Below are 22,663 nucleotides of genomic sequence, written 5' to 3'. Positions count from 1 at the left end.
CAGGAGGCCCGCTCCCCAGAGTCCTGCATGACCCATCAGGAAATGCCACTCTTGCCATGGCAACATCTTGGCTTCCTGGAGGGTTCTCCAGCACGGGAAAGGAGCTCGTGGGCCCCGTGGTGTCATCAGTGCTGGCAAGGCACAGAACTAGGAAGCCCCGACCTCAGGGTCACCAGGACCTGGCCTGGTAGTCTCACGGTCAAGAGCAGTGTCCGCTGTCACTAAGGCACTGACGTGGGCTCTGTCCCAAGGATATTATGCAGCATCCGTGGCCCACCCACATTCTAAGTGGCAGGGCTCTCTCCAGTTCAGTTCCTCCTCCTGTGTCTGCGCCGGAGGCCATGTGGCGCTCCAGCCACCCCCAAGAAGCCTTTTGCCCCTGTGTCCTCTGAACTTGAGAAGTCGGCTAGAGAGAGGATAACCCATTTCCATGTTGCTGGGAGAGGCGGGCTCGAGCACACCAGCAGGAGAACGGACTGGGTCTCGGAGCTAGTTTCAAACTTGGTTGAAGACAGATGATAAGGAACGAGAGACAAGTGCCTATGGGGCCTTCAGGGAAGTGTGAGGCACGTAAGGCCCGGAGCTTCCCTAGCAGCTGACTTCATCGGTCCCTCCTGGGCCCGGGTCAGTGACAGGGTTGCCCCTTCTCGGGTCAGGCCGACATCACTGGTCCCTGAAGCCCCCTCTCCTGTTTCTGGCCACTGTGCCGAAATGTCTTCCCATCATTCTCATCCCGATTTCTCCCCTGGCCCAGACACAGCCTTGCAGTGTATTTCATGTTCATTTCACTGTTGTGAAGAACACGTATGTTTATGTGGTTTACAGCAAGGATATCCCAAATCACTGTTTCCTCTTTCTTTTCTACTAACCACTGTTTAAAACCCCATTCCTGTGGCTACAAGGACACCTAACCGGTTACCTTCTCTCCCCCTGAGACTGGTTTTTAAATGTTTGAAGATTGTCCTAACCAGGAGTTCTACCATCTGGTCCAGACATAGTAAAGTTGGCGATGATCTCAGGTGTTGCTAACAACCCTAATAGGGCATTTGAACATTGCTGTGTGAGTTGCCCTCCTGTTTTTGTGGAATCCACAAATTTCTAAGCGGTTACCGAGAAGGTCTGCGTGGTCACTGAGGTCATGCCCCTCCGCACGGCTGGGCTGACAAGGGCTGCATGCACCGGAGGTGTGTGGGGCCCAGCCTTCACGGTTCCCCGGGGTCAGGGTGTGTCTCCTGATGGCAGTCACCTGGAAACAGGGCCTGGTCAGGTGGCTGAGTGGTGCCTGGGGATGCTCCGAAAGGTTGAGAGAAGAGCCCTGTACTCCAGGCACGATGACTTGAGGAAACACCAGTGCCCTTCCTACACCCGCGGGCCTCCCAGCACACCTGTCAGCAGCTGCCATGATGGGAAAAGTACGGTGGCCCTTCATGCCTCAGCTGCCATCTTTTTCTGGACAGATGTGGCCTCACCTAGGTCCCAAAGCCCAGGAGGCCAGAAAGGGCCAGAGGCCAGGGGCGGCTGAGAGGAGCTGCACTGCCACGGGCCATGGGAGCTGTTTTAGAACTGTTCTCCGTGCAGAGCTCCCTGCTTACCGCCCGCCCGGAGGTGCTTGAGAGCCCACCTTTCCTCACTGTTTTGATCTTTGGTTGCTCGATAATGAGCCAAGTCAGGTATCTAGATGATTTACGTTATGTAGACAGTATTAACTCTAATTTCAAGAAAACAGAACTCCAGTGTCTTCGCAGAAGCTCTTTTCCGTTCGTCTTGGGCAGATGTGTCTAAAGTCCTCCTCACGGACCTGGAAGTTACCTGGGAGAAAGTGCCATGTTCCTGTGTCGGGAAAGTCCATGACGCAAGAAGAGCTGGTCATGAGAATAGCCCTGGCACCAGGGGCCACGTGGGGCCAGGCACGTTTGCAAGACTGGGCCTGTCAGGGCGGCTCACCGAGCTTCAGTCAATGCCCTAGGCCATAAGGCCCCTTTCAGGACACGGGACAAAGCAGGACCATCAGCAGCTTGGCAGCTCTGCCCTCTCCTGCCCTGGACCTGCCCCCCAACCCGTATTCTCCCTCCTGTTGGCCCCCTGCAGAGGGTCACGGTTGGAATTGGGCCAGCCCCCAGGGGCCGCCCTCCTCAGCATTCCGCTTCCTGCCCGGCCAGCCCCCCATCCGCTCAGAGCTCTCTGTATTGGCTAATACGAGGGCTCAGCATTTGACGTGAGCACGTGGCAGCGGGAGCCATGGATCCAGGTGGTGACCCGTCAGGAGGACATGGCATGGAGGAGGCCTGGGGGGTAGGGGGCGCAGGAAGAAGCAGCATGAGGACTGTTCAGAGGCAGTGGGGGAGGGGTGGCCCCAGCGAACGTGAGCATCACAGGAGCTGCGGGAGGGTGCATGCCAGAACCTGTTGCGCGACATGGCCCCTGGTGGCCTGGAGCCTGGTGTGGTCCCTGTCAAGAGTTGGGATGAGGTAGGCACAGACTGGGTCCTGGGACCCAAGACTTCTTTCCTTCCGGGGCCTCAGCAGTGGGATTCCTCAGCATCGAGAGCAGGAGCCTGTCTGGATCAGGCAGAAGGTGCTGGGAGTGGGCCTCCCCCTAGAGAACATGCAGAGTCTGAAGCTGGCTTGAGGAACTTGCCTGGAGAGGCCTGGGGGCCACAGAGCAAGGTGTGGGGATCAGGGGGTAGCCAGGCAGCAGAGAGGCCCTCCTGGGTCAGCCCTGGCAGGGCAGCAGCCACACAAGCCAGAGCGTCACCCTTGGGGGGAAGCAGAGACTCTCCCCTTTGATAGGTGAGCTTTAGGCTGTTGTCAGCCAGCACAGGGTCACATTGAGGAAGAGGACAGTCCGTGTTTTTGTCCCCAAGGCACAGGGCTGAGCCCTTTGGGAGACAGGACTTGCCTCTATGTCTCTCGGGCTGGGGAAGGGCTCCTGGATGGTCAGCTCCAACATGGTTTCTTAGCTTCATACCATCCAGGTGGACTCCGAATGTTTATAAATGGCTGTCACTCTTCACATCCCCGAGAGTGCCCTCGGTGTCTGAAGGGCTCACCGGAGCCTCGAAACCCGGGAGTGTCAGGGCCAGTGGGCCCGCTCCCTGAGGAGCCAAGGTCACTTTCGTTAGCGAGATGTGCTGGGGACACAGCCTTTCGGGTTGTTTCGAGGGATGTATGTGAGCTCCGGCTGGAAGGAAAGGCTCACCTCTGGGGCCCATGCCTCAGAAGAGTGCTACGGCCATGGAGAATTCCAGGTCTTTCCACAGGGGCTGTTCCTCTCCACCCGAGCCATTCTGCCACCCTCAACACCGGGGCGGCCCCCGCAGCTGACCACACAGTGATGGGTTGGTAGCCTTGGAACCAGTTTTTCCTTCGGTCCGTGGATACATGATCTGTAAGCGCCGCGTGGGCACCCTGTTTCCAGAGCCCATGCTGTGCTCCATGGAGGCGGGGCACCTGTGAACTTGCTCTCCTGACCTTGGCTGTACTTCTCCCTGCAGGCTCGCTAACGTCTGTGTTCGTCAGGCTGCCCTGCGGTGGTGTTGGGGTAAGTATTTCTTTAATGTGTAAATAATGTCCTGTTTGTTCTCGGGGGTCTCAGTGGCCGCAGAAATCTCTGCTCTGTTTTCCGAGGAGTGGATAATTGCTGCCAGGTGTTTTCCATAAACAGGGTCTGGCAGGCGGGGCTGCCCCACGCTCCCACGTGTGGCTTCAAAGGCCTGGGGGCCTGGGAGCATCTGGGGGGCCAGACCTGGGCACCGTCCTCTGGGAAGGTCGTCCGGCCTCCACGCTCACCTCGGGAAACGAGATCTGGTCTGTGGGATCCCCTCCTCACCGACGGAGAAATAGCCTGCCCGTCGCTCAGTCCAGGGATCTGTCATGCAGTAGAGTAAGGGGGTGGGTGGTCCCAGCGCACACCCCCAACCCGTGCCGGCCCAAAGCCCCAGGTGAAGCTCGGGACATGGGGGCATAGTGTGTACGGGCCACGTGCAGTGTGCAGAGCTGCTCACCAGGCTGAGCCTGCTGCTTTTCCACGAGCAGTGATGCCCTTAAGCAGACCTGCTCAGGCCGACCCTTAGGAGAACCTGTTATTCTGTGCCTGGCTTTCCCTAACCCAGTTGTGGGTGCCGACCTGGGAAGGATGCTCCCAGGCTGGGCATCCATCCCTGCTGGGGCACAGCCAAGGTCAGGCGGCCCTAGCCAGAGTTCCTTGTTAAGGGAGGGGCCAGAGCAGGCCCCTGGACCTGTTCTTCAAAGTTCTGTGGCGCAGGCGAGGGTGCGGCCAGCCACGGAGAGGCAAGGCAGGACAGACGGCGCGGACAGCGAGGCCGCCTGGGTCGGGGCTATGCAGCAGCAGAGCGCGTGCCTAATTACAGATGGCGGGGTGAGGCTCAAGGTCTGGATTCTGTTATGGAAATGAAACAAAATTGTTTTCTTCCTGAGTCTTTACAAAACTCACTGCTTTGAAAATTATCCCGTCAGAAAGAGAACAAACGGCATTTACTCATACTGCCACCAAGCCCCCTAGAGTTATTTTATTTTGTATTGTAAGTAGGCTGCAATCTCTTAATTCGGGGCAAATTTTTGGCCAGACTTGAAAAGGCTTGGATTCGGCTGCCCTGCAGCCAGTGTGCCGGGCAAGGCAGGATTTATAATTTGCAAATGAAAGCTACAGTCAGGCCCAGGGCCTGGAGCCAGGCAGTCCCCCCACCCCACCCACAGCGTGAGTCCAAGCTCAGCCCCCGCAAACTGACCCACCCCCACCTTCACATCCAGGCCAGATGTGCTCCGGAGCAGGGAGATTGTGGGACATCCCACGAAGGCCAGCTGGGCGGATGAATTAGTGGACCATGTGAGCCACAGCGTGTTTCAGGGACGGTCCTCTCGCGGTGGTTTTCCGTCATCACCTGTACGGGGAGGGCGGAGAAGCATAGTGCTCCTTGGGGCGTACCATGTCCCCTATGTGGGGGCCGCCCCGGGGGGTCAGGAAAGCAAAGTAGAGTCCAGGAGCCAAAGTGTGGTTGGGAGCTTGGGTGCTCTGGGTAGTGACACGGATGGAGAGGCTGTTCCGCTTTTCCTGGAAGTTACTTTGATTTAGCATTTCGGGTTTGGGGTGTCGTTTTCTCCTTAACTGAGCTAAGGAGAGGCTTTGGATCACTATAACTTTTTTTTCAAAGCAAATAAAAGAAACTTCCTCTATGCTCACCTCCTCATAGTCCCTAGTTTCCCCTTCAGGGGACTTGGTGTGGTTGGATTCCCCTCCCTGCCAGGGGTGTGGCCTTTTGCTGGCCCTGGCTACCCTGGGGCTGTGCCCCCAGCTCTGTGGCTCCCTGAGGGCCATGATATGCCCAGAATTGGCTGCCCCAGGTGCAGCCCTTGTAAATATCTGCAGAAGTGGCCTCCATATTTCCTCCTCCTGTTCCTAGTGTTGCGGTGGGGAAGCATGGAGCTGGCCTTTGCTCTTTCCTCTGGTTGCCACTTCTGCATTAGCGCCCGATCGTACTGCCACTGTGGCCCTCCCGGAGCCTCATGCCCCTGGCACTCAGGGCTGTACCCCGGCCATCCTGGGCCAGGCCAGCAGGGAGCCGGTGGCCAGCCACTGGAGGACTCCAGCCCCAAAGCCTCAGGATGTCTTGATGGGTTTTCTGAGGACAGTGACAGCCTGGGACCCCGGTCACGCACTGTAGGCAGGACATCTGGGGGACCTTTCTGCCGTGGAGTCAAGCACAGAGAGCCGTCAAAGCATGTGGAGGGTGTCCAGCCTCCCTCCCCAAATCCTCACGTGCTAGGGAGAAATCATCTGGGTAGGTTCGTGTAAACTACCTTCAGTCTTCAGGAGCGCAGCCTCTGGCTGGCCTGCCCCAGACGTCCTCACCCTCCTGGAAGGCGCAGCAGCTGGTGGGACCCCCGCCCCGCCTGTCACTCCTGCTGAAGGATTGTCACCTTCGAAGTTACCGAGCGGGTTCTGCAGCTGAATTAGCTGGCCCAGGACAGTCGTGTTTGAATGGCTACTTCCCTGAATAGCAGTCCAGTGTACACCAGAGCCAGGCTTTGAAAGTTGAATATTAATGCTGGGGAGAGTCGGCAAAGTGCAGAGCGATCTTTGGACATTTGGAAGCTATTTAAAGAACACAGAGGTTTGGTCATTGAAAAGAATAGCTCTCACAGAGTACCGCTCCTCCGGAAATGGCTTGAACCCCTCATAAATGTATTTTCAGTCATCTTGCTTTGAAGATGAGGCTTCAAGCATTCACTGCAGGAAATCCGTCGGTCCCGCATAATGACCCGTGTTTCTGCCAGGTGGGCAGAGGCCCGTGGGCTTCTGGACGGACCTGTGCAGGCACAGGCTTGGCTGCGTCACCTCTGCGTGGAGCTGCCTGGTCCCTGTCATCCCAGAGCGTTCAGTGCCCAGAGGATGTTGATTTGGGAAGGAGGGACGCTCACGTAGACTCGGTGGACTCCGTGTTACAGGCAACCAGCCTGTAAACGCATGGCCTCTTCAAACCTTCGCTGGGCTGGGTGCGTCCCACGAAGGGCACGTGAGCCTGGCCGAGCCTCCAGCGGCCCCATAGTGGGAAGTGGTGCTCGGGTGCCCTGACCTGGCACCCAGGGTGGCGTGCTTCATCTGGACCCTCCAGTCCTGCCCCCGCTGACTTGCAGAACTGCCTGCCGAAGTTTCTCGGTCCTTAACACCCACAGTAGCCGGAGCTCCAAAAGAAATCTAATGCGCCTAAGTAAACAAATACACCACAACACAAACATATTACCTGGTGTGTCTGTGCCACACACATTTCTCGGTCTGAGGTGGGGTGGCCCCCTAAGAGGGCCCCAGAGGGCTGGTTCCCCCACACCTGTCCCACTCTTGTCGCCAGCACACTCGTCCCACAGCCGGAGCAGCCTTTTAGAGTCAGCGTGAAGTCCAGCCATCCTGCGGGAAGGCCCGATTCCCACTTTGCTTGCATTTCCCTCTGCAGAGAGGGAGTGCTCCCTGTGCTTGCAGTGAAACCAGACAGACGAGGGGCATGGTGACCATGATGCCATTGCTCTGCAAGGACAGCAGGGAGCCCTCAGGAAGGGCATGTTTCATTCCTGCTGCATTTAGGGTTCTTGCCTTATTTAGTAATTTGTGGCCTATTTTCAAATAGGTGGGTGTGTGGCACCATCAGCGTGCTGGGATCTCAGAGGTGGCGCACACGGGCTTGGCAAGCCCCCAACTGTGCAGCCCCTGTAGGAGTGGGGGCAGGGTAGCAGCCGCAATGCCACCTCAGGCAGGACCCTTGTCTCGGCAGGTGGACAGTGACACGATATGGAACGAGGTGCACTCGTCGGGGGCCGCCCGGCTGGCCGTGGGCTGCGTGCTTGAGCTGGTCTTCAAGGTGGCCACGGGGGAGCTGAAGGTTGGTGAGCACCCTGCAGATCTGGGCCTGGAGAGAAAACTTACAGGGGCTTCCCGGGCTGGGGGACAGTAATGGGGAGGACAGCTCCTGTCCCGGGGCAAAGGTGGGCCCTGCGGATCCACAGGACCACTCCCCATGTTTGTGGCGTCCACGGGATGGTGCGGCCGCTCACCACGGAGGTGGGGTCTTGGGAACACCTGACACTCTCACCACTGCTGATCCCCAGGAGACTTTGTGTATGAGTGTGTCATCGCCGCTGACTGTAGTAGACGTGCAGACTGAGAAAGGGAAACTAACAGTAATGTCCATCCGAGCGGATGAGCTGCCATCCCAGACCCACTTCTGCCTCTGTCTCTGGGGCCCGTCATTCTGCAGAGGCACATAAAGGAACCTGGCCCGTCAGGGAGAGGGAGGGTGTCTGCACCGCTGTCTTGGAGAACCGTGGAGATACTTCTTGGTGCCCCACCACTGGTCCTCACGTGGCAGTGTGGACCCCGAAATAGCCGTGGTGAAGCCCACTGGGTATGGCAGGCTGATGGGAGCTCTTGTCCACACCAGACGTTTGCAACATGGCGTCCTCCCCGTTGGGAAATACAGGCTCGTGAAGTCTGTAGCTCTTCCAGCAGCCCGGCCCCATCCTGTTACAGTGTCAGGAAACACTGATTCTTGAGACTGTTAGTAGCAGCGCGCTTCTCGTCAGGAGGGTCCCCTGAGGGTCAGGAGGGGCTCAGGACACACGTCTGCCCAGCTTCTCATCTTCACAGGGAAGATCAAGTCTGGCCCCTGTTGACACCCGTGGACTCTCCCCACACACACTTGCTCGTCCTTTGCCTTCATTCGCTTGAGGTGTCAGGTGTGCGTTCACGGGTGGGGACTCGATGAAATCAGTTACGGTCCCCACCGCATCAGAGGTTCCCCCTGGGAACTGCATTTCCCCTGCAGAAGCGTGCTGGGGAAACACTCCGGACCCCTCCCCCACACCAGCAGTCCACCGCGCTGCCTGGCACCCGGGCAAGAAGGGCAGACTGAATCAGGGTGGTTAGGAGAACAGGCCCCCGCAGGGGCACAGGGACCCCCTGAGGGTCTGCAGCCTGCACTCTGAGAACTGCTGTGTGGGGCCTGTGCATAGGGATGGGCTGGTCCTGCAGCGTTGTGGGTGCAGAAGGTGAGGCCCCACATGCCTGTCCCTCACCCTACCTCCCGGAGCTGGCCCTGGGGACGCTGTGGCCAACCACGACCACATAGCCTCCCACTAGTGAGATGAGAGATGCCTACTGAAGTCATTTTCGTGGCAAGGGCTAAGAGCGGTTTACAGACAGCCCTTTAAAGCATCAGTGGCTTCAAGGTCCTGGAGGGGCAGCTTCTCCAGCCTCTGAGAGCCTCCAAGCTGCTGCTTCTCACTAAACGGTTCGCTTGTTTTCTATGGTTCAAGTTAAGGCCAAATGCAGACCGGAGTGTGCCTGTGTCTTTGTTTGAACCTGCCAGCAGTCCACTCTGTGCTCATTCTCTCACTGACGTGAACCCCTCTTCCTCCCTGTTTCCCCCACTTGGTGTCATGTGCAGAATGGCTTTGCCGTGGTCCGTCCTCCAGGACATCATGCGGAGGAGAGCACACCCATGTAAGTAGACACGTGGCCATGGCAGGCCGGGGTGCCGGGTTCTGATTCCCTTTCTCAAAGGGCTGGGCTACACTTACTTGAGTGAAAACGTGGCTCCAGAGCCTGTGGGTTACGTTTTCTAATCGAACCAGGAACTTGCAAACATCAGTCTGGAGAAGTCTCCTCAGCCCTCCCTCTGTTATAAAAAAAATGGGTGGAGACTTAAATTGCCTTAGAACAAGTTCATGTGGTACATCATTGTTCTAGAACATTCTGACCAAACCCCATGTGGCTGTCCCGCTGACCTGCTTATGGTCTGATACGGCTGAGGCTGACCTGACTCTGGGTGGGATTCTGATAGCCCTACCGTGCGCACACCTGTGGAGCTGGCGAGGCAGCAATTGTGGCGTGCAGATTGCCCTGGGGAGAGGCACTGGCAGGTAGGGACCCGCCTGGGACAGGGTTCCAGAGACCTGACTCTGGGCCTCACCAGCTGTGCACCAAGTACCTGGGTGCCTGGGCAAGACGCGGCTTCTTATGGGATCTGTGAAACCAGTCCAGCGAGTAGGACGGGCACCGTGGGAGGTGGGAGAGGTGACGTCTGGGCTCTCCCCTGAGGAATGAGTAGCTGAGGGTCAGATGGCAAAGCAAGGACCGTGCAAACGGAGCTCAGCTGGGAAACCAGGAGCGCAGGGAGGGGACTCTGGAGCCTGGTCAGGAGCAACCAGAAGAACCAGGCTGAGGAACCGCAGGCTGAACCTGGATTCCCGAAGGAGCTGGGACTTTCGTTCCCGGGCAGGTGGGAACCCTCTGTCCTCTGCATCCGGAAGTGAGAGCATCGAACCGTGGTTTGAGCAAGGACTCTCCTCTCCAGTGAGGCGGGGATGCATGTGAGCTCCGAGAGCGGCTTCGGGTTAGCCTGTGCTGCCTTCCCCGAGAAACCCTGGGGCTTAGTCACACCATGACTCAGAACCCTCCCTGAGGGACAGGCTCCTATGTGCTTCCTTCCTCTGAAGGCAGCTTTCTCATTTGATTCTAAGTTGTTGGATATTCTGGAGCAGGAACCCAAACGGACCCAGATGGAGCACAAAGGAGCATGTTGGGGAAGCTGTTGGGGTGTTTGGGATGCACATGCCCTTGCTGCTGTGGGTTTCAGCAACTCAGAGCCTGTCATCCCACTGTGGGGGGCTTGCAGGTTGCTTGCCTGGGTTCCCAAAACAAAACCACCCAGGTTTGCCTGTTTCTGCAGTAATTCAGGCAAGGGGAATGGTCGGGGTTAGAAGATTGTTGGTTTTACTCAAATCCCATTGTTGGCGTGTTTTTGTACTCTCGAAGAAGAAGACTCTGCTATTGCTCACGGGAGTGACGTGTGCTCACTGTCGCACATCTGTGTGCCCGGACAGATAAACAGGAAGCAGGTTGGATAGGTGACCTCACACCTGGGGAGCGCAGCGCCCCACGGAGGCTGGTCAGCGAGCGGCTGCAGATCAATCCGGGCCAGGGAGCGGGGCGTGCGTGTACATTGTGGAGTGGATTTCTCACTACGGGGCATGGCCATGTGCATGGGGTGGGGGGAGGACATGGGGGGCCCATCTGTCGATTGGTAGTGTCGATTGAGGGAGCTGTGCCTTGAATTCTCCTGGGCCTGCAGACGGTTCTGCCGCACGTTATGTGAAGACTGGTGAGAACCCATCTTCTCCTCCTGTCTCCGCTCATCTGCAGGGGCTTCTGCTATTTTAACTCCGTGGCCATCGCAGCTAAGCTTCTCCAGCAGCGGCTGGACGTGAGCAAGACCCTCATAGTGGACTGGGTGAGTGGGGCCTGTTCCCCAAGAGGGGTGGGGGTTGAGGAGCCCATGCGCTTCCCCATGCAGATAGCGTCCCATGTGCAGACAGGAAGGGGCTTTCTGCTTCCATCAACATTGGATTTGGAGACCTTAACTTTCTGGAAACTACCTGAAATGTAGAAAACAAAAGCTCAAACCTGTCACGAGGACTCCTCACATCCATCAGCTGGTCCTGCCGATAGCTGGGCCTGGAAGTGTCTGGAAATGGGCTTGTGGTTGAGAGAAGCAACAGAAGGAGGATCCTTGGCGAGACCTTGTTGAGAGGAGGCTTGGTGGGCGGCGGGGGGGCGGGGGGGCGTAGCTGTGACAGCTACGAACTCACATGTCCACCTAAGGGCCTGGGCTACTCTCTCACACACCAGATGTGGCACTGTGTGTCTCAGTTCCTCCTGGCGGAAACCGCCTTCCCACTTCAGCCCGGTGACCCCTTCATGCTCTTAGCCTCCTTCCCTTTTCCTGTGGTGATGTTGCTTCTCACGGTCCCCCTACCCCAAGAGGGTGAACTCTAGTTTACAAACGCTGTGTTTAGTATCTGAACTCCCAAAACAAGCCTCCAGCTTCTGACACTGGGAATGGACACCAAAGGGGTTAATTTTTTTTTTTTCCCTATTCAGTTCAGTCTTTATGATTTGATAATTGTCTCAAGGGGAAAAGAAAGCAAATGCCCAGGAAGGATTATCCCACATACTGCAGGGTCCTTCTCCATTTGGGAAAGGCAACACCACACAGCCCGGCATACCCAGTAAGATTCAGTGCTGGGCACTGGGCACGGGACCCTGAGGTGGCTGAGACCCAGAGGCACCAGGGAAATCTGTCCAGCGTTGGCCCTCAGTGGGCTGGAACCTTTGTCCCCGTGAGCCTGGCGTCAAGTGCAGTATAGTCCATGAGCACATGACTCACAGCAGCTCGTCCCAGCGCACAGTGTGGCCTGGTGGAAGTTGGTGGTCTTAGGAGAAGAAGACCGGCTGGGACACACCTGGGGCCTGTTCCTTCGGTCCCCTCATCCCCGCTCCCTCCAGGCCCTGCTGGAGGTGTGTGCCGGTGCTGAGTCAGCTTTCCCCACTCTTGTAGGATGTGCACCATGGGAACGGGACCCAGCAGGCCTTCTACAGCGACCCGAACGTCCTGTATATCTCCCTCCACCGCTATGACGACGGGAATTTCTTTCCAGGCAGCGGGGCTCCAGACGAGGTAAGCAGGGGCCGCCCACTGGTGCGCCGGGCCGTCGGAGGGGCCGAGGTGGGGCTGCCTGGGATGTAAGAGCACCAGGATGCCCAGCCCTGCACACACACGAGCCCTGGCCTCCTGTTCACGCTCACCGCACACCGTCTCCGGCAGTGGTCAGACGGTATTCCGTCATGTGTGTGCATGCAACCTTTATTTTGTCTGAAGTTCAAAGACAAACTGGACCTGATTTCTGGCTCTAATCTAGGCAGACCGAGAGTAGGCATGGAGCACCCCCCCATTCCTCTGGGCCCCTGGGATTGTCCATCCCCCAGGCGGGGCACCAGTGCTGTCCTGTACCTGTCTGGGGCCACGGGAGGGGGGATTGGGCTCAGAGTGTCCTCTGTGACACCGCCGATCCCCCCGCGGAGCCTGCCCTCCCTGAACAAAGGGGCCCCAGCACCCAGGGGAAGGGTGTCTTCAGATTCTGGATCTTACTTCTTGGAATGAAGTAGAGAAGGATGGCCTCATTCACGGATTTCTCTGGGCCCCCCAGGGCGTCTGCAAGGCCCCACTGTCAGTCTTGCCGCGCCGCTGGGCAGCTCCCAGAGCTCCCCAACGTGCGAGTGGCCAACGGCCCCGCATTCTGTGACCATGCTCCGCTGGGGAAGTCTGCAAGTCAAAGGCCATGGGGGCTCTGCTGTGGGGCCCCAAGGGTCAGGAGCCCTGATGGGTCTCTGGACAAGGGTCCGTGATGGGAGCTTCTCTCTTCAATGCAGGTGGGCACGGGGCCAGGCGTGGGCTTCAATGTCAACATGGCTTTCACTGGTGGCCTTGACCCCCCCATGGGAGATGCAGAGTACTTGGCGGCCTTCAGGTGAGTGTCCTGGCTTTCTGTCCCGCAGGGCAGTCACGAAGCAATCAAGTGCTGCTGCCTCGTCCCCAGCTCTTGTTCCATTTTCCTGATGTTCTCCAGCCTTGCTCTTCTTCCTGCACACGCGGACGCATCTAGGGCTGTGGCTTCAGTCCCCCTCGTGGTGCCCAGCAGACATGGGCATTTGCACAGTTTGGAGAGATGGGATCCGGGGTGATGCGCACGGCTCTGTGGACACGTGTGTATGCGTGTCTGCGGATACGTGTGCACGTGGCCGTGCATGTAGAGGCATTTGTGCAGGTGTGCCCACGTGTGCACGTGCATATCTCTAGTGGTGCAACTCCATTCAGGGACTGGTCTGTGAGCATTCTGCTGGGGCCATGGCCCCCTGCTCCATGGGGACCTCTGTGGGCCACAGGAGCCCTCGCAGCATCTCCTGGCTCCTGTCTAAACTCAGCATGGTGGTTGGCTTTGAGCACAGGAGGTGCTCTGTGGCTGGCAGTTCCCTTCCCAGCTGCTCCGTGGCTCACAGAAGCAACGGCTCAGGTGTGAAGAGGCCGGGGCAGGAGGGTAGCCTCTCGGGCAGGGCAGCCGTATTCCCAGGTTGGAGCCCAACACCACCCTAGGTGCTTCTCTGCCGGTATCATCCCCTGCATCACTTTCCCTCTTATCTCATTGGTTTAACATTGATGGTTCTTCTTACTCCTGATCAGGAAGGAATATAATTCTGGCAGTTGCTTATCTAATTTAAGGGAGAGGGACGCCCCCAAATGGTACAACATCTGGAAGTTCGCCAGTGTACACGGTCACCTGCCAGTAACTCGAGGTCCGGACGGGGCAGCACCAGCAGTGGTGTCCTCCCGGCTGTCCAGGGGGCACCCTGCAGCGAGCACCCCTTTATCCTATCCCCGCCCAAGAGGTGGAAGCCCTCTTGGGGCACCATGGGGCCAGCTCTGGCGTGGGCGGAGGGTGGCACTGTGCTAGGACTGGGATACAGTGTTGGGGGCGGGGGGCTCTGCATGACCACGCCTGCTCACGGCCAGGCTTCCACGGGACCACGTCCCTTAGGTGCTCTGGTCCCAGCATGGGGACACCCGGCTCCGGGAGGTTGTCCTTCAGCCCCTGGGACCCCACCCCCACCCCAGACCCCCGCCCTGGGCCAGCCTTTAAGAGGAACCCTTCGCTCTGAGTTGCTGTTGACATTCTGTTTTCATCTTTTGCCAAGCGTGTAGACGATGATACCTTATCAAATGAACTTTGTAAAGCTTAAATAGCTCCTTTGAAAAGGAAAATTGTTTCAGGATTGGGGTTTTTTTATTGATTTTAATGTAAAATAGCACTTTGAAGTTTACAATTTATGGTTCCCTGGGTATCGATCGATGGGGAAAGAAGGGTCAGGATCCGCTTTCCCCTTTCTTCTGTGCTTCTCCCCCTGGTCGGGGGGTCCCCCAGGGACAGTGTGTGCCTCGGGGGCAGCACCTTGTTACTCAGACCCGTTGCCTGCCACGTTGCATTTCAGGAGATCAAGCCTGAGATGAAGAAGAGATAAGAAAGGTGCCCCTAATGAAATCCAGAAGGAGCGGCACTTTCTCCCCGGGCTCAGATCGAGGAGAAACGGCAACCCTAATTCAAACCAGCATGCCGCCAGACGGGCTTTGAAGTCTGCCGAGCCCAGGCGAGGGCTCTAGGCGGACAGACAGCACGGTGCACTCTCAGCCCTCGCCTGCCTGCCGTCTGGGGGCGAGCAGGTCGCCCATGCCGTCAGGAAATGACACTGGGATTACGTGTGCTTCTAAATCGCGACTTTCATTTAAATGTGATTTTATAAAGTTTATCAAAGATGTCAGAGAAACTGGATATTTGGAAGTGGTAACTTTAATCTTTGAATGAACTGAGATTTGCCTTTAAATTGAGCAGCCGAGCAGATTGATTTCACATCCCCCAACCTTTCAGGCATGACCTAAAGATTGACATTTCAACTTCTGTTACTTCCATAATGTGTTTTGGGGGGGTTAGGGTAGCTTTTTTTTTTAAACAAAAAAACAAAAATAATTTTTTTTGTCATGGTGAAATGCACAGAGTGCTTCCTGTCTTAGCCTCATGGCACATGCTGTTCAGTGGTGCCCACCGAGCTCACAGCGCCCAGGCCAGTCCTCAGAGGCTCCGCCTCCCATTTGGGACATGCCATTGTGAAGACATTGGATGCCAACCCTTGGACTTCATTTACCGAAGGCGGTTATGTCTCTTGAATGGCATCCAAGTCTTTTCCCATGTGGACGTTTTACCCGGGACGTCCCATGGTGATTAGAAGCAGAGTGCATGCACACATCCAGCCCCATCCTGGAGGGTGGCGCAGCGGTGGGATGGAGCAGGCCAGTGCAGTGATGGGGTGCTGGGACACCTGCCCACGGCAGGACAGAAGCTTCCTGGCTGAATCCTGGAGGAATGAGCCCGGGACAGGGTGTTAGGCCTCCCCATGGGAGGAGCCCTGCAGGTGCAAACCCGTGGGCATGTCCGGGGCTCTGCCGAGGCGACCAACATCTGGCCGTTCCATACCTATCTAGTAGGAGCTTTTGGGGGGACTCGGGTCCTAAACACTTGTTGCTTAGAGTTGAGTTCATCAGGGGAAGCCAAGGTCCTGCCAAGAGTGGGGCAGGAACCGCGGAGGAAACCTGGGGACACTGAGGCAGAGAACCCATGGGTATGTGGGGCCACCTCTGGGGTGGGCATGTGTCCCAGCACCCCATCACTGCACTGGCCTGCCAGGTTGTGCTCCTAGCAAATTGAAGGGAGCAGCTGGGAGAGGCCTGGGCTGCGGTGTCCGGCCTAGGAGAGACTGCTCCTCGGGCCAGTTGTGGGTCTGTGGGATGGCCTCAACAGGCAGCACTGCCCCTGCTGTTCATTCCTGGTGGTGGGGGGTGGCAGGGAGAGAGGAGGGACGTCCCAGCATCACCAGGGCTGGGTGAGCACTGCACAGAGAGCCGGGAGGCATGTGGGTCCTGGAGCCATGGGGGTGTGGGGTTGGGGCATAGAGGAGATGGGTCGGCGGAGGGTCTGGCCCAGTGTCTGGCCTTGCCCTGGGGGCCTATGCAGTCTCACCATCCAAAGTGCCCATGGGGTGCGCAGGATGATGGGCATCACTGTCGGGGGACAGCTGGAACACAGTGCTGGGTTCCCATTTCTGTCTGTGTTCTGACTCGCTGGAATCTTTGGTGCACCTGGTGGCCTCGGTGATGTGGCACTCCCAGGGCTTTGCGGCCGTGCTGCTCAGAGGCTGGGCCCGCTGTGCAGGTCACAGACTGAGAGCAAACACGCCAGCCCCTCCCGGTCCTGGAAGCAAGGGTTTGCACAGCACACAACAGGAGGAGTTCCCAGTTATCAAATGCTGTGGTTCTTAAGGTTGTGCGTCAGCCACCAAGGGTGCCAGTCTCCTGGGAGACGGGGTCCATCCATTCAGGAGCGGTGGTCATCCATCCGTTGGGCGGTTCCACCTCCCGTGAACTCTCCAGCTGCAGACGCAAAGCTGCGGCCTCTGCCGTGTGGGCTCTCCAGCACCTCATGATAGGAGAGGTTTGTTGGCCAGTGGTGTGGACCGTGTTACCAGGGCCCGTGGAGGCCCTGGTCTGCCCTCCCACGCCCCCCCCCCCAGTGCTCTCTGGCATGGGTGGGCACAGCCCCGATGACAGCGCCATGGACCCAATGGCATCCGATAACCATGAGTTTGGTGCGCTTTGTGCTGGGCTCAGGTTGGGAGACAAATCAAAAGGCCATTTCCTTCCAGAAACTGAAACCAACTGTTGAATAGGTGACTGTGTTCAGACTCCCCTGTGGTTTTGGAGACATGTTCGTGCACCCTGCATATTCTGATGTCCGCTGGTAGCTTATGAAAAACCTGCTGTTAGCTCTACATGCCCCATGAACGTGCGCAGCACGATCACGGCCGCGGAACAGCCCGACTGACAGTGGGCACGCGCCTCACTTGCAGGGGACTCCTGCCACCCCGTCTGTCGTGCCAGCTCGCACCCATCCTGGACACACAGCCTTCCTCCGTGGAGGTGCATGGCGTGGCCCGTGAGCTACAGGGGTGAGGGACGGGCTGTGTCCGTGCAGAGCACACAAGCTGCCCACCCCGACAAGGCCACAGGAAGGGAGTGGGCAGTGTTCCAGGGCTGCTCCCAGGAGGAGCAAGCAGACAGGCCCAGGCTCTGTCCCTCAGACTGCTCTGTCCCCTAAGCACCCGCCCCACAGCCAGGACACACAGAGGGGGCCTCAGGGGACACAATGGTGGAGTTGATGGTGGTGTTCCTGAGAGCTGTGTGCTATCTGCTTTCCTACGGTAAGGGCTGCACCAAGTATGGATACCAGCCCATCTCCTCCTGCCTCCGAGGGGACAGTGGACGGTCTGCTGCCTTGGGGAGCTCTTGCCTACCCCCTATGGCCCCAGGCTGCCCTACAGGAGGTCTGAGATGGCCCCACAGAAACACTGCCTTTAAAGTGATCGTTTGAGAGAAGGGCTGCTGTAAACATTTAGATCTCTTATCACAGACTAAGTTCTTTGTTAAAATTTTGTTCTAGAAATAAAAGGCAAGGGAGGCCAGATTCACATTTCCTTTGTGACATCTCTGAAGTGTGGGGGTCCTGAGCAGGATGATGACATGGGGTTTCAAGAAGTCCAGCGGGATCAGCCGCATCCAGCCCCCCTTCTTGTAGGTAAAGAAGCAGAGTCCCTCCAGGGGCAGTGACATTTCTCAGGGCTCCCGAAAACTGGCCTGGAGACCACTCTGCGCACCCACCTCTCAGCAGCCCTGCAGCCCTTCTCAGCCTACATAAGTGACTGAGAGGACAACCCGGAGGCTTCCAAACCAGGAAACTGGAGTGTGTGTACACACGAGCAGCTTGTGCTTGTGCGTGGCTGGTGGGCCCGTGGCCTGTTCGCGCACACAGACATGGGCTTTCACGTGTTGTTTTGATTGGCTTCGCGGCCATGCCACACAGCAAGTGTAGATGCCAGGGGTTCTCTTGGGGCTAACTTCCTCTAATGATGATTTTAACAGGGCTATTTTTGTAATTTTGTCGGGGGATTAGAAATGGACTAGCCCGGAGGTCCTTCAGAGAACTAGGCCCACCACATGCGTTTACTGCAAAAGCAGAGGCGCTTTGGGAATGAATCGTCTAAATAGGCATGTGTGGTTGTCACGGAAGGAAGGTCTTGGCAGTGAGATCACACCAAACACAGGGCTGAAACCGTTCTTCTGCCCAAAGACAAAGCCTCTGTGACAGGAACTCCATTAAAATAATCAAAGAACCATCTGTCTGGACAAGTGTAGACCGGACCTGCTGGCCGTCGGGTGCCCACCGAGGGAAAACAGGGCCTCCCGCAGGAAGGCAGGCCGTGTCTCCAGCCGCAAGGTGAACCTTCCCCGGCTGCTGAGGTGCTCCCCCGTGCTCCCGCCCACACCCGGAGCCTTCTACCTTCCGGCCGCCAAGGCAGGACTGTCAGCCCACACTTCGGTGTGGGCCCTGAAGCGAGCAGTCTGCTTCAGAGACTCTGGGCACACTTTCTGTTGACAGAACCTGAGGACTTCCATAGCATCTCAGTGCACACGAGGAAGCATGCTGCAGTCCAAAGTGGGCATGCACACTAAAGAACTTCCAGAGTCGGCGTGATGGAGTCTAAAGTGGGCCTGGGCCACATCCCACCATTTGAGATTTATAGGAACATACCACGCACACATGTTCACAAACGGGTGTGGCCACTTCCCAACAACAAGGGGGCAGCGTGAGTCACGGCCCCAGGTCCTGTGGCCCAAGGACGACATTCACTCTCTGGCCGTCAGCTGGAATGTCTGCTGCTCCCCGGTCAAGAGTCACGGGATGTTCCCGCAGCCCCTGACAGCTGGCCCCCTGGCACAGACCTGAGTCTCCTGCGGCCACTTGCACAGCCTGGAACAGACGCCATCCAGAGGCAGCTGTATGAAGTGGGCACGGCCTCAGAGGAGAGGAGAGAGAAGTGAGAGCCATGTAAGGCTCGGGAGCCAACCCTGGCCTGTGACCACCCAGTTGAGGTTCTAGAAGTGAGGTTCTTGGCTGGCCAAGCACCTGCGTTTGAAGCTGGTGCCTGTCCGTACAGCTGACCTTTTCAGTGCCTGACTTGATCAGAGGGGCTTGCTGGTGGGGTCTTCGAGCAACGGGCCATGCCTGTCCCACACCTCCTGCAGAGATGGGTGGTGGGATCCTAACTTCCTGTGTAGCGTTCCGGAGTTCCCATCGCTTCACCCCCTGAAATCAGAGGGACTGCTCTAGAGGATCGCAGTCTGGAATCATTCCGAGAGGAGAAACCACGAATTTTTCTTGCATTGGCCAGTGCTGGCGCTTTATGAAGTTAACTTTGCAGACATAAAGGGCGGATTTCAGGGCAAATTTTGTTTTGTAATACAAGGCCTGAGAGACTGTGGAGGCTCTTGTCCCAGCCCTGTTGCGCTTTGGGCTTGGTGTTCCTGCTGACCTGACTGTGGGCCAGGCTGGGGGCCTGCGACCAGCTCTCTGTGTGGACCTCTGAGCACACGTTTGACCAACTTGAGAGTCAGAGGTGATTCGTGGGACTGTATGCCATTGGAAGCTGTGGGAGTGGGAAGCAGGTCTTTGATGCTACAGAAACCTATTCTAGCCTGCGGGAGATAGGGAGAGTTGGGCTTCCCGTGACTGCAAGTGAGAGAGGAGGCCCACGTGTGCAGGGCGCATGGGTGACAGTGAGCTCCCTCCAGGCCCACTGCAGGCACACGGCCCACAGGGAGGAGGGAGACTCTGGAGTCCAAGGTGGTGGGTTCAAAATCAAAGAAAGCAAGCGTAACTGAAAGATGAAGTGTTTCAGCTTCTCGTTGTGATACTTACACAGAGCTCAGAGCGCGCATTTGTAGGACGAGCTGATGGAGTTCGACTCTGCTTGCCGTGGTTGTTTCCTGTTAAGTGTTTTTTCTACTTTTCAAGTGGACAGTTCTCCTTGTTTCCCCAGTATCCCTAAATTGCTGAACTTCTCCCTGGGTGTTTACACTTTTAGCCTGTCTGTTCTCTTAAATCTGATCCCCACTTGTCCCTTTACGGGACCCAGGTGTCAGGTTAGCCTGGCAGTCACGCTCGCATGCATGCCTGTGGTCACCCCATCACGTAGGCTGCTGCTGTGGCTGCAGGTGGGTGGAAGGAACACACCAGGACCCCCTTCAGGCCAGGGCTGTCAAGGGCTCCACTGCCTCCCCAGACACACAGCTCTGGGTCCCTGGTACTGGGGGCAGTCAGTGGCCGTGCCTGTCTCAAATCAGCCATCTAGAACGAGTGCAGGGGTTGGGACAGCCGCCCACAGCTGCGGGAATGAGACAAGATGGGCAAGGATGGGGGTGGGGAGGACCTTCAGCAGCACGGACAGCTGGTGCTGGGGTGGGGCTGTAGGTCACCTCCAACAAACCAGCTGGGCTCCTCAAGAATCTTTGTGCCATGGCTTTGATGGGCATTTATACTGGGCTTACTGATTTGGACATTTAGGATATCAGCAGGATGAGCCATCAGATCCCAGCTCCCATGTGCAGCCCTCACCTTGCTGACCTTGAGACAGGGCAGGCTCTGTCAGTGGCTGTTCACCCCCGTCCATGGCCGTGTCCTCACCTGACCCCTGTCACCTTCTCCTTTGCAGGACCGTGGTCATGCCCATCGCGAACGAGTTTGCCCCAGATGTGGTGCTCGTGTCATCAGGCTTCGACGCTGTGGAGGGCCACCCCACGCCCCTTGGTGGCTACAACCTGTCCGCCAAATGTAAGTTGGGTTCGCAGATGGCCCAGGAGCAGTCTGAATTCTGCTGTGTTTATGGTTAGGTTCAAGCCTCCCCTTTGGTAACAACGGGAGGAGGCTATCCTCATCATGTCTTAGCAGGAACATGAGCGCACCGGCCACCCCAGCAAGCAGAGGGTGCACAACAGGCCGTGTGATCCAGGACACAGGGTTGCTCTCCTGGGGGCTATGCTCCAGCATGGACCTCCGAGCCCCCGGTAGCCCATGCAGTGACCCAGCAGAGGACAGCCAGCTGCTGCCATCTGTGTTCAAGACCCTGGGCTCCCCCTGACTTAGGGGGATTCTGTCCTGGGGCCCCGCAGTAAAGTGGGTGCAGCAGTGCAGCCAGGAAGGTGGCCTCGCGCTCTCCCAGGGCACCAAAGAGGGATGCGTACAGCCCAAGGTAGTGCGTTAGGATTGTGCAGGTGCAACCTTTACTGAAAGCAACTGTTGCGAAAATGTGCTCACGTCGTATGAGCTGTAGGCGAGTTGGGATCACTGCAGCCTCATAACAACGAATAAGTTCAAAAACATTGTGAGAATTACAGAAATGTGACAGACACCAAGCAAGCAGACACTGTGGGAGATCGGTGGCCCCGATGCACCCGATTCGGGGCAGCCACTGACCTTCCCTCTCTGAGAGGTGCATTCAGGGGAGGCATAGGCTGGGGTGCACCCAGGGTCCTCGTGGCAGCCTCAGGGCCTGCATCCCTGTGTCCGTCAGAGACAAAGCCCAGCCTTTGGGACATTTCAGCCTCACTGGGCCCGCAGCTGCCAGACCGCACAGCCTAGACCTGGGCCCTGTGTGCTGACAGCAGCAGGTGGTGGGGCCGCTGTTCAGGGGCAGTGGGGTGGTTCGGCTCCCATCAATGCCAGCCAGTTCTGGCATGGATGGGAATCACTGTGACCTGCCAGGCACTTTCTGTGGACAAGAGGAGATGTGAGTGCAGGGGGGTGTGCTGTGCTTGTCGGAGAAAGTCAGACCCACTGGACATGGGGTGAGAGTCCTGGAGGGGCTCGCCCAGGGGTGTGTGTACCCAGCACACTGCTGACTGGAACCCCTGGGCCTCTGGTCCGCAGGCTGCATGGGCACAGCTGTGGGGATGCACTCATGCTCCCCCCTCTGCGGTCCCAGCAGGAAGCTGAGGGCTCCTCCTGGGCTTCTTCCTTCCTTCCCCCAAGCGAGATGATTTGCGGCGTTATAAAATCAAAGCACCCAAACCGTAATTCCTACTCTCAAACAGATCAAAAAGAATCCCGAACTGAGATTCTTCAACGACTGTGTTCCAGGCAGACCTGGCTTCCATTAGGTTTCAGAGCGCTGGCCCCCTGGGTCTCTGTAATGTGATGTAATGCGTTTCTGGGCGCTTTGATCGGCGGCCAGACGTCGGCTCGCGGCCCGCCCTCACCCTCCACTTGCATCTCCCGTTTCCTCTTGCAGGTTTCGGGTACCTGACGAAGCAGCTGATGGGCTTGGCGGGCGGCCGGATCGTTCTGGCGCTGGAGGGGGGCCACGACCTCACGGCCATCTGCGACGCCTCAGAAGCATGTGTTTCTGCTTTGCTGGGCAACGAGGTAGGACAGCCAAGGGGCCCAGGGCTGCTCTGTGCGTGGGCTCCGAGTTCACGCTCGCCCTACGGTGGGACCGTTACCCATTCGATGAGGCCCTCCGGTCTGCGGGGAGGGAAGCAAGTGAGAGGACTGTTGAGAATCCCTTTCTCTATAAAGGGGTTCAGGGTCCTATACTTTAAGGATGCTCAGCTTTGCATGTGGGTTGAGAGTATTTTAATCTCTTCCCTTCCTTCCGTGTGGACAGTCCGTTCTTGGAGGGGTTCTCAGGTAAGTTCTGGGGGCCGTGTCACCAGGCCAGTGTTGCTTGGAGCCCCACCTCCCTGCTCTGAGCCCATAGGTGATGCCCGAGCCGAGGTCCCTGTGCTGTGTCCCCACTGAGGCCACGGGACAAAATCTGGGAG

The 22,663-nt window shown here is 57.5% G+C and overlaps 1 protein-coding gene across 6 annotated transcripts in view; it reads left to right on the top strand.

Moving 5' to 3' along the window:
- HDAC4 (histone deacetylase 4) overlaps positions 1 to 22,663 on the top strand; it is a 282,919-nt gene that overhangs the window by 248,319 nt on the left and 11,937 nt on the right. For 5 of the 6 annotated variants that reach the window (XM_059393840.1, XM_059393839.1, XM_059393837.1 and 2 more), the window contains 8 exons: positions 3,494 to 3,540; positions 7,283 to 7,390; positions 8,954 to 9,009; positions 10,711 to 10,798; positions 11,906 to 12,025; positions 12,778 to 12,875; positions 20,557 to 20,675; positions 22,132 to 22,265. In XM_059393840.1, the coding sequence (XP_059249823.1) occupies positions 3,494 to 3,540; positions 7,283 to 7,390; positions 8,954 to 9,009; positions 10,711 to 10,798; positions 11,906 to 12,025; positions 12,778 to 12,875; positions 20,557 to 20,675; positions 22,132 to 22,265 (770 nt within the window). Of the gene's footprint in view, positions 1 to 3,493; positions 3,541 to 7,282; positions 7,391 to 8,953; positions 9,010 to 10,710; positions 10,799 to 11,905; positions 12,026 to 12,777; positions 12,876 to 14,391; positions 14,662 to 20,556; positions 20,676 to 22,131; positions 22,266 to 22,663 lie in introns of those variants that run through there. The other variant, XM_059393841.1, reaches the window with a different exon arrangement.

The sequence above is a fragment of the Mustela nigripes genome, chromosome 3 (assembly GCF_022355385.1).
Source record: "Mustela nigripes isolate SB6536 chromosome 3, MUSNIG.SB6536, whole genome shotgun sequence".
Taxonomy (NCBI): Eukaryota; Metazoa; Chordata; class Mammalia; order Carnivora; family Mustelidae; genus Mustela; species Mustela nigripes.
This window is presented reverse-complemented; position numbering and strand designations above follow the sequence as displayed.